At 35.4% G+C, this 11,397-nt stretch overlaps 1 protein-coding gene across 1 annotated transcript in view; it reads right to left on the bottom strand.

The window, feature by feature from the left end:
• Positions 1–411: 411 nt before the first annotated feature.
• PPIP5K2 (diphosphoinositol pentakisphosphate kinase 2) overlaps positions 412–11,397 on the bottom strand; it is a 35,533-nt gene continuing 24,547 nt past the window's right edge. Inside the window, exons 24-30 of the mRNA XM_010009506.1 lie at positions 10,529–10,702; positions 9,226–9,298; positions 7,093–7,212; positions 6,151–6,213; positions 2,159–2,290; positions 1,205–1,333; positions 412–515 (exon numbers count right to left, since the gene is read on the bottom strand). Of these exons, the coding sequence (XP_010007808.1) occupies positions 412–515; positions 1,205–1,333; positions 2,159–2,290; positions 6,151–6,213; positions 7,093–7,212; positions 9,226–9,298; positions 10,529–10,702 (795 nt within the window). The remainder of the gene's footprint in view (positions 516–1,204; positions 1,334–2,158; positions 2,291–6,150; positions 6,214–7,092; positions 7,213–9,225; positions 9,299–10,528; positions 10,703–11,397) is intronic.

Raw genomic sequence — 11,397 nt, 5'->3', positions numbered from 1 at the left:
TACAAAAGAAACTCAACAGGGAGATTATAAACTCCTGAAAATAGAAGTTTATAATGACAACAGGCAATGCCTTTATTACAGTGACATCAACGGAGCCACTGTAACACATACCACCGCACTGGTATTGTACAGGTTTACAGTAAATATTTGAAGACACTGAGAATGTTCATGTGCAGCATTTCCATTAAAGATGTGCAGTTCAAACTGATAAATAAATATTCCTGAAATGTTTTGAAAAATGAGAAAAGACATTTGACTTAAATATGTAGCGTGCACACTAGTTAACCACGTATAGATTCTTAGGTGCACTATGAACTACGGACGTGACTGGCTTTTGAAAGCTCAGTAATTTAGTTGAACTCTCACTCAAGAACAGTTTAAAAAGATGGTTCCATTTTTGTCTTATCAACTTCATTTCTTCTCAAAGAGAGTTCCACTACTAAGTTCCAGATCTAGCAAGGTCTCTTCAACAGTTAGCTTAACATTAGGTACATGAACAGAAGATCCAGAGGAAGCTGTGCAGATAAAGAAGAAAAGTGTTAGGTTATACACTTAAGAATATCCATGCTGAAAAGCATCAACACCAAGAAAAATGCAAGTTACCTAACACAGGAACCTACACAAAGCCACACTGCATCTAATGAAACAAGACATGCAATGGGATTTTGTTCTAGAGGCCCAGTGAACACCATAAGCTTCCAAAAGCAGACAGTGTAGCTCACCAATATTATATTCATACTGAATATATACTAGTGATTGAATACATCACTATGTTACTGGCAGCTTTAGTCAGAACCTGCTCACAGTGCTCTGTGGTAAATGTTCAGAAAACATCTTGGAAAACTCTGAAATTTAAAGAAATAAATTTCCTTTTCTTGATCTACTTGGAGAAAGCTGGAAATACTGTCACACTTCAAAACAAAACAAAAAACCCATGAATTTTCAGGCCACAGAAATTCTTTCAAACACTTCAGAGGATAAGAGAAAGAAACTATTAACACAGTTTTACTACTAAAACTAATTGTGCAACACTATTGAGTTCTCAGTGATCCATAAAGTGATCCCATTAATACAGACAGGAAATTTTAAGAAATAGCTGCCCTAAGAAATTATGTTTATATATATGTATATATGAAAGAAAGAATCCTACTGCTGGAAATAATGTAATCAAGTTAGCCTTTTGCCTCTGATAGAAGTTACTTACATAAGGTTGGTTTCTCTACTGCTAGCCTTTCAGGCAAAGTTTCAAGTGGTGTTGGTTGAATTTTTGCAGGGGTATATGTATTTAAAGGAATTTTTCTTCCTGAAACTGGAATCATATAAGTTGGAGAAGCTGAAAGGGGGGGGGGGGGGTGGTGGTGGTGGTGAGAATAAAAGATTATACACATCATTAATAATAAAAATACACTCACCTGAGCAAAATGTCAAAAAGTAGTAGTCACAGAACTGTGTATCTGTCCAGCAATACAGATGCTACAGTTACACAACCTGCAGCTCAGCCACTGATTTTTGACTCTAGTGTCAAAACTTCAGAGCATGAAAGACAAATCTAAGTATCTCCTTTTTACCTCATAAAGTTACACAAGAAATTCATGCTGCTAAGGCAGCTAAGCTGAATTTCAGTAACTAACAGCTGGCAAAAATCACTAGTGCTACTTCTCATAGGTTATGAGGGCTGCACTGGAATACGTATTTAGTCCCAAATGCCTTTGAAAAGTGCATACAGTACATTATTGTCCAGCCAACTTCCAAACGAAAAGCAGAAAAAAGGCTTGTAAAAGGCAACACTACTATGCTGAGGTTACTGACAGTACAATGGTACAGTATAAAGCAGGAAATACTGCATATTCTCAGTAAGAAGCATTCCCTGCAATTCAGCTAACAGTGTGGACAGTAGAGGTAAATTCTTAATGTGAGGAAATAAACCAATTATGATTTCATTGAACCCTTAATTTACTACCCCGGTCAACAGAGACATTACTTCAATTAGTTATAACGCTTATCTAGGCCACAAAAATGAAAATTATTGTTTATGCACATGTTTTATTTTTTTAAAGCAGTATTCTTAGTTTACGTGTTAGCTGTAAGATATTGGAAAGATTAACTAAACAGTATTTAACAGTTTAAAATGAACATAATTACAAATTAAAATCAGTACATGTCTCCTGTAGATTTTCCCTTGATGGAGCAGCAACAGAGGCAAGAAATTCATCCACCTGCTTCAGAGACAAGGAGTTGTGTAGAGTTTCCAAAGGGCAAATAGAAGGCACCATGGAATATAATTCAAAGCCTGAAAGAAAAATAATAAAAAACAGGGATTTCCAAACATAAGACACAATGTAAGCTATTGCACAGGCAAGTATCAATGTACAATAAAAAGTACTTTTTTTTAAATCAGCACATGCAGACATAGTACTCTTGAAATCACGGACACTAAGTTTTAAGAGTTGGAACAAAATGTGCCAATTTCCAGGGCATACTAAAATAAAGCTACCATGTAACATAAAATGGGATTCAAATCCCATGTACACATGAAGTCGTCTTCAAATATTACAACTGTGCTCTTTTCCCAAATCAGTTCACAAAAGGTAATTTTCCTCTAATACAAACTTAGTAAATTACTAAAAAAAGAATAGGCAGGAAATGATACTAATTATTCCACTCATTCTGAGATCTGGCACAGCACTAAATATGTAACTCATTCATGCAAGTAAAATAGGGTGGCTATGTTGTCAGCAGACAAGAGCTAAAAATGCTACAACTTCCAAAAACTGAATTTGTAGAGTTCACGTTCTATCATCTTCAGTATTCTGTGAAAACAAACTGTTGCCTTCAGTATCAAAGGAAAACCACTGTTAGCACTTTTGTACCTTGATGTTACATGTTTTAACTTTGTAAGACAGATTTACACCTACCTTCACACATTTAAAAACAGTACTTAAAGGACTAGAAGTTTCATGTATTAGAACAGGTAAGTATAGCAACTCAAAATCTAAAAACTTATTGGTCTTCACTTTTCTAAATTAGTACTGATCATACACCAACCATGCATATCCATATTACTAACATACTAAAAAAGCATTTAAACATCTCAGCAAAAAACCTGCAGCTCTTTAATGTGATGCAAGTCTGATAACTCAGTGAATAACTCTTCATCCAATTGCATTGCAGAAGAGGAAAATATGCCTATTAGTGCTTTCAACATACAGCTGTAACATTACAAATCTGCAATTCAGTATTGTAAATTTACAGTTGCCACATTTTTTTTTATAATATTTAAATGAAGAAACAATTGTGAATGAAATAAAGTTTAGAATTTCAGTTCAAGGCACATTTATTAGAGATAGCATTACGACTGTGAACTGTTCCCTCCCTAAAATTATAAGCATCGATATTCCTGTGATAACCAGTATTCCCCATTCACTTCCCATTTAGTGCTTTGCATAGAGAAGTAACTCAACAAAATTTGAAAACCCAAATATCTCTATATTTGGATCCATGTTGGCCATACTCAAATGTGAGGGACAGTCGCTTCAAATATAAAATCAACTGAAGTGTAGTTATGAGAGGTTCACTTGTATTACAAATAAAATGTTGCATTTCATGGAAGCTTGTTTTCATGTACGAAAGAAACACCACCACATACTTAATTTCTATTTTCCTATAAAGGCAGTTGCTAAGCTTCACTGTAAGCACTAAGATGTTCGGCATACATATTAATATCCTAAATAAGTAAGCATGCATGCAAAACGTAAACCCTTTCTTTGCATTATAGTAAAATAAAAGATTTCTCTTTACCCTTACAGAGAAGTCACTATCATTCGAATGAGAATTTATTTCTTTAAATTTGCAAAGAACGTAGTGGGATAATGTCAGGTTATCTTTTTTAATAGCTATTACTCTTATAGTGCAGCATTACAGAAAAGCAGAAATTTCAAAATACACCCATGCCCTTTAAGTAAAAAAAAAAAAAAAAAAGGGTGTGGGGGGAAATGTTTTCTTCTTTCAGGAACTTCCCTCCACGGGTTTTCATTCAGTTTTGACAATTCTGCTATCGGATAGCCATATCCCAGCATGTTGTTGTAGTATCTTTGCATCTAAAGGATATGACTTAAAAGATACCCTGGAAATCTACCTATGATGTTTTACTTGAATATTTTATGATAAATATTTTACAATCATATATGAGAAATAAATCTGAATTTCAATGATGAAGCCGCCTGACAGTATCCCTTTAAAAAAGCAATTTCCTGTAAACTGACAGCCTTTGAGCTTTGGCTGTGTTTATTCTTAAAGCACTGTTCCCATCAAAAGGGAAGACAATGAAAGGGTTAACGCAGCATCTCAAAAAGCCACCCTGCTGTCTTACATTTAAAAGCTATAGAGACATACCACTGGAGCCTAGAAATTCCACAGAGGAAATGGACCAGCACCTAAAGAGGTGTGGGTGTTCTGCACAGAGGCCCAGAAAATAAGGTAAAGCACTGTCAGAAGATACTTGTTTCATCATGTTCCTTGAACTAAAGATGGGGGAAGTAGTCTGAAATGAGTTAAGAGGGTGTGATAATAACACAGAAATAAGTAAAAACAGAATGAAAGGGACAAGGAGAATAAAAATGGTAGTCCAGAGGACAGACAAAACAACATCAATATGTTCTTATGTTAGTAAGGAACTCTTGGAAACCTGCAATATAATTAGGTTTCATCGGAGTTCATACAGCATGCATTAATCTTGTAAAAGATGTGTGGTAAAACTACTGTATTAAATGGATCAGAATAACCAATGCATTCATTAAAAGCAATTTAGATCCTTTTTTAAAGAATGCGGTCACAAACAGTGCTTAATGGAACAGAAAGTAATCCTCATTAGACACTGATACTCAAATGCATTTCTTACTTTCTGACTTCAGATGTTTTGGAAATACTACTTTTTGAGTACTACTACTTGGAGTCTAAAGATAAAAAAATAGACTCCTGTCTTCCCTATTAGGATACTAGAACTGGCCTTTTAGATCAAACATAGTCTTAACTCTATTTATTCAGCCTTACCATAGCAGTTTCCCTTCAAGAAACACTGCAGTGCAAAAGGTCACCACAGATTCCAAAAGAACTTAATAAAAGGACTACTTTGCCTCTCAGTAAAGCCAAACAAAAACTTAATGTCTTTTTTTTACCCTGTTTCTAAGCAAATGTGTTTTTAATCTAACATGAAAATACTGATGATTTCCACTGCAGTTTCAGTTAATAGCACTATCACTGTACTGAGCCCCCAGTCATGCACATTTTAAAACTGCCATTAAGAAATCTGGAAAAGCTGCATTAAGATCGGGTGGATGCTGAAGACAGAGTCTAGTTTTCATGAACAGGCCTATTTAATCACATAGAAAGACAGGCACGAAATATTTTGCTGAGGAAGAGAAAGAAATACCTCTGTCCTACATGTTAAATCAGGCTTCTTTTTGTAACTAACGTAGACTGAAGACAAGTTAACTCTCACTCTTGAAGATCAAGAGGCCAATGTAAGCAAGAGGCAGCTCTCTCGCTGTAATTTTTAGTGCAATATTTAAGTAACTTGCACATCTGATGAGCAGAGAAGTATGACACGGTAAATTTTTGTCCGATGATAAAAACAGCAATTTAATGGAACCAAAGCTTCTGCTTTTGTTTTTTAATTTTGCATCACTTCAAGAAGATAGTAATAAACTCCAGTTGTCAATTCAGTGATTTATTTTAGAATCAGGAGGCTCAGGGCAACAGCTCAGCAGGAAAGACAAAGAAGAAGCAGCAGCTATCAAGAAGTGTATGCCCAATAAAGATCAAGTTTAATTCTCTTTTTATCTTTACCATACAGTCTGATCACACAAGAAATTGGGGAGAATAATTACAGAGATCATGATTAACAGCAGCTCTTCAATTTTTTCAATGATTTTTTTAAGGTGTGATTTTTGATGTTGTATTTATACTAATGAATGGTAAAGAAGGGATTTAGGGTAGCTAATGATTACAAATATATTTGGAGTTGTGCTGGAAGTTAGGAACGACAGACAGCTGGATGATACCGTACACCCCATATTTGAAATAAAAATAAAAGGGATGAAGCAAGGAACCTTTTGATTTTGTTTTTGTTTTTAAAATAAAAGCAAAACGTACCATTGGTTGGGTGTCGAGCAAATGAGATAGAAAACCTTTTAACAGCAGAACCGCGTGTGGTGTCTGAGAAAGAGAAAAACAGGTACCTGAAATTTGTAACAGCTACCAAAAGAAGGAGATTTCAAAAAAGGAAAGGAAGAAGAAAAAAAGATGAGAAGGTATTAGAACTGAGTGGCATGCAAAAAGGACCAAGGAAAAGGGCTAAAAATCTAAAAAGATGTTAAAAAGAAGAAAATCTGGATTGTTGGTAACTACAAGATGTGTAATGAAGTGTATGAAAACAAGCAGAATGAGCTGGTGATTCTGGCATACAAGGTTATATCAGGTTAAAGTTGAACACTGAATAGTGAATTGGGGGGAAAACAGCATGAATACTGGAATACTGTTTCACCTCAGAGTTTTAAAGATGTGCTTTGGCATCTTTACATTCTGAAATCTAATGAGAGAGTTTCTTCTCTACCCCAGATTATCCAAAACTGAAAATCTCCTGCTCCTCTGCAATCCAAACCCCACCAAAAAAAGATCAGGAATCCTAAAATTTTCACCATCAGTATTTAACTCATTAGTTTATCATTTCTTTCATTCCTTGTATATGCTCCAAGTAATTTCATTTCAAGATCAATAAGTAATGATAAAAACTGAAGTTTAAAATGAGAAAAGAATTTAAACCCCAAAATTTTAGTTTACTAAACAAAAAAAAAAATGCACTTGCTGAAATCTCCTGGCACACATTACAAGTCTATGGGCTAGTGTTTAATTCAAGACAGAAACAAGAATTAACTACGTATTAAGTTAAACATATGCAAGCTATGGGCAATAAAGAAGCAATAAAAACTCATACAATTAATATGAAGGCAAAGGATTCTAGGATTCCATTAAAATCTTTAGAAGTTCAATATGGCACATGGGTTTGTGCGTGCATGTGCGAGAGTGTGCACATACCATCTATGAAGCCAGAAGAAGTCAGCTTTTTACGATGAGTACGAGCATAATCCTGTAGGTTAGGTGCACTTGAAGAACCCCCGAGCACTGAGGTGCTAAACAGGCCCGCACAGTGAGACCCTGATGGGAGTTAGAGAAAATACATACAACAACCAGGTGTTTGTCCATTCACATTGGGGATGCATGCAGCATGCAAGCACACGGCTCTTACCACACAAAAGGCAGCTTTTGGCAGTGCCTTGGACAGGTTCACAATATGCTTGTAATGTCAGAGTGGTACTTGTAGGCTGAAACTAGCATAATTTATTGTGCTTCTACTCATGACACAGCACCCTCTGCTATATGCTCAAAGAGAGGACTGGCTTTAACAAGTGAGTTCTTGTCCTGTTTTCACTTTTGGTAAAGAAAAGTTACCAGTTAGCATCAACTGAAAAATAACCAAAACAACAAAAGAAAAACAAGATGATGATGATAATGATGATGATAATGTGAAAGTTGCTGTTTTAAAAGCTGCAGTTCTGAAACAAATATAAACTGGAAAAATACTGCTCATTGCTTTCATCCAAATCTACCTTTGAGATGAGAGGCTGCAATGAAGTCCTTATGCATTTCCACAGACTTAGCATGGAAATGTTTCCCTTCTACCCCCAGCAAAATGTTAATCAGTCTGGAAATAACCTATTCATATTTCAGCTACCATCACTGACAATGTTGCAAACTGAAAATACCTAGAAGTTGATCGTGTTCAGCTTGACTTCCTTTCCTATGAAGACTTGTGTACATCTCCATGCAAGTGAGAGTACTTTTGTTACAACTCACACATTCCTGCCACTAGGATGGGAGTTTTAACAAATCACTGAAGGCCACAGACAGAAATATAAAAATAACTTTTATAATCATCAACCATAACTGAAATTTACATACAACAATGAACAAAATGGAAAAAAATTGGAACTTTTTTTCCTTCAGCTTTTACTGCTAGTTGAAAGGAGAAGTGGTTTTTCACAAAGAACTTTTTAAAGTTTAATAAGTAGCAGCTGATTTTTTTGAAAACCAACTATCTATCCACTGATACTTCCTTTCACTACTTTTAATGAGGAGAAACATTACTAGCACATGTGACCAATCACAGCCAAAATAAATTGGTGCCTGGTCTGTGGCAAAAGCCTTTCACACCAAATGTAATACCTTAATCTGTGCACAGAAATACATCAACTTCCACAAGCCATATTGTGTCACACATTGGCAAAAGAAAAGTTGTTTCACTTTAGCAAGCACACAACAAAAAAACATGACTTTGATAAACAAGAGCACCTGATGTATGCATTTTACTAAGGGAAAAATATAATAGGGGAAAAGTATCACAAAGATTAGATGTACAAAAAATACAGTCTTTACAAAGAAAGGCAAAGCTACTTATAAGTTTATGTACATAGCTTATGCATTTTCTACACTTCATTTTTCCCATGAGAAGACACACTTACAGAAAAAAATGCAATATTGATTTACAGTAGTGCATGATTTCATATTTTTGCACGACTCATATGTACGCCTGTTTCAAAGAAGCAACAGAAAAGCACCACTTGAATTAGAAGAATTTTAAACAACTCATTCAGTTATAGCATGATTCATTCTTATGCTGAAAGGAAGAAATTGATTTTAGGAGAGGGAATGTATGCACCCTCCTATTCCCTCCTCTCCCCGATATTATCAAGAAACTTGACGTTTGTTCCCCATCCCCTCCCCTCAATCAAACACCTTAAATTCCATCAATTACCTACAGTAGGAAACATTAGTTTTCAATAGAAGTGTTTTAACTGTTTCCAGTGCAGGCCATTTCTATCCAAAAGATTCCTGCAAAACCCCAAAAATTATCCTGTGTACCTGTTGTGAGCAGTACAGTCAGTAGTGTGAACAGTCTCAAACAATTTTCTCTTTTCAGTTATAATTTTTTATAAAAAACTTTTGCTGCAGAAAAAAATTGTCCAGTTCATAGGCAGACACTCAGCATAGAACAAGTACTATCAGGTCCTGTTAACAAAAAAGCTATTCAAAGAATGTACAACTCTGTACAGAACAACAGGCAGATGAAAAGCTGCTAACATCAAACAAACTTCAATTGTAGGCACATACCTAGACCACTCTCTCGCTTTTGTTCCAGAATAGTTCTTGGTGTTCGTAAATTACTATTGCTTTCTGATAAGACCTGGATATAAAAAACAGAAAAATAAGGGAAAGTAGAACAGCAGTATGAAATATCCATTTAACTCGATACAGCAGCCTGTTTCAGACAGACAAGTGTTAATAAGCTGTATGATAAGTATTAGTAAAAATATGAAAAGGAAACATGAAGGATCATGCAATGTCCCCTTCTGAAGGGAGTCCATTTCACATATGAGTTCCTTGCAATGAAGTGGTGCAAAGCAAGCATTCAGAATGAGGAAAGTACACAGACCAAAACCAGTATGAGAACAGACATTTGAGACATTTTATTTCATTTTACCAAAGGCACTCTCCTAAACTGCGCCTGTATTGAAAAAAGGAGGGGAGGGAAGGAAAGACAGACGAGCCACTGAGGACACCATACAATCACTGATCCATGCATGGGCTCAATCAGTGTAATCTTCAGATGCTCACAGCCTTTACTGATACAAACTTTTCCTACATAAATAATTTTAGAATTTTCCACAATAAAAAGAAATTACGAAAATTTTCGAAGAAAAAGGATATGGTTAACAGAACACCATCCACTGCATACATGTAAACAATATCTTGACATACTAAACAATCTTTAGATCTTAACTGATAATTCAAAAAAAATTAAGTTTCTCATTTTCCTGCCTTTCCCCCCATAACATTTAGAAAAAAATCTTCAAAATATTGTTCAAGTCAATGGATGATGTACTGCATTGGGAGTTTCAGATACCTCCGGATACAGAAGGCAAGAATTATTAGTGCTAGAGTTTTTTCCCTGCAATAGTTAATACCAGGCCACTGAAAATATGATATATGCAAAACAAGTTTTGAATAGCAACATGAAGTACCAAATTATTTTAAATGGTATTGGTTGCAATTATTAAAAAAAATTATTTTCAATTTACCTACCACCCAATTAAGCAATGCTGTTTTTAAAGTCTTAAAGGACAACTAAACCAAAGCAGAAATCCGTTTCATTAGGCAGTAGACTAAGTCTTTTTTTACTGTGGTAACATTTGCCATTCCTATAAAGAAACCAAATTTTTAGGAAAACGTGTAACACATTCAATGGAAAAACATGCACTTGCTCTTTTTCCCCCAAACATTCTCGGAAAGTAATTTTAAGAAGTGGAAGAATTTACTTCAAACGTAATCCATAACAAGGGATTAGATGTCCTTAAAGACAGTTGGTTGTTGCTTGGAATGCATAATAATGTTTAATGAAGTAAAGTTTAAAAACCTGTTGCCATGAGCCAAAAATACTGGATGTGAAAGCCAATGATTTAGGGGAGACAGGGGAAGAAGTGATTTGTTCCCCTGATCTGCGTCTTCGACGCCCAGTACCCACACCACTGGTGTAATGCAGCCAGGTACCAATACACTCTGGGCTAGACACACTCAGGGGGCTCTCTTCCTGGAAGTGAGAAAGGGGGCAAAAAACAGCAAAGCATGCAAAGTTAGATTCAACAGAGCCAAATGAACAGAAAAGAAAAAAACCCAATCTGCTTGCACCCTTTTATATACTGCTTTGAAAACTATTAAACAGCAAATAGGGAAGAGTAGTATGACAATATTAGGAAGTTACTGGTTCTACTTACGTATTTTCATCCAATTATATCTTTTAATACAACACTTTTATCAATTTTCTGGTAGACTGATTATTAGGTATGAGAGAAAAGTAAGTGTTATCAATAACTGATTCATAATTGTAAGAATTTCCCACATGTTGGAAACAGAACATCTGTTATCCTTGACATACTGTTTATTGGTTTTCCCCCCCTCTAAGTACATTAAACTTTCCTATTTATCATTTAATAGTTTTCATTTCTAGTCTATAACCTTATGTAGGAGATTTTGATTTTTAGAATTGCCTTTGAGACTCTACAGCTGACCCACTGGTAGTAGCGCCAACCTGACTGGTAGTAGTTTTCCAGCATTAAAAAAGCCCTAAAAATTATCTGATGCTGGACGCCTGTTGAAACTTCAAGGGAGGATATTGTCAGGCTGAGTTCCCCATGCCCTACATCACTATGTATTGTTAGCAATCAACATTACAGCAATACAGAACTCGATTTCCAATGCTCATGTGCCTTACTCTCTTGTTTTTCT

This window comes from Nestor notabilis, unplaced genomic scaffold, assembly GCF_000696875.1.
Source record: "Nestor notabilis isolate BGI_N333 unplaced genomic scaffold, ASM69687v1 scaffold3530, whole genome shotgun sequence".
Lineage (NCBI taxonomy): Eukaryota > Metazoa > Chordata > Aves > Psittaciformes > Psittacidae > Nestor > Nestor notabilis.
The sequence above is the reverse complement of the archived record's forward strand: the minus strand, read 5'-3'. Positions and strand labels throughout refer to the sequence as shown.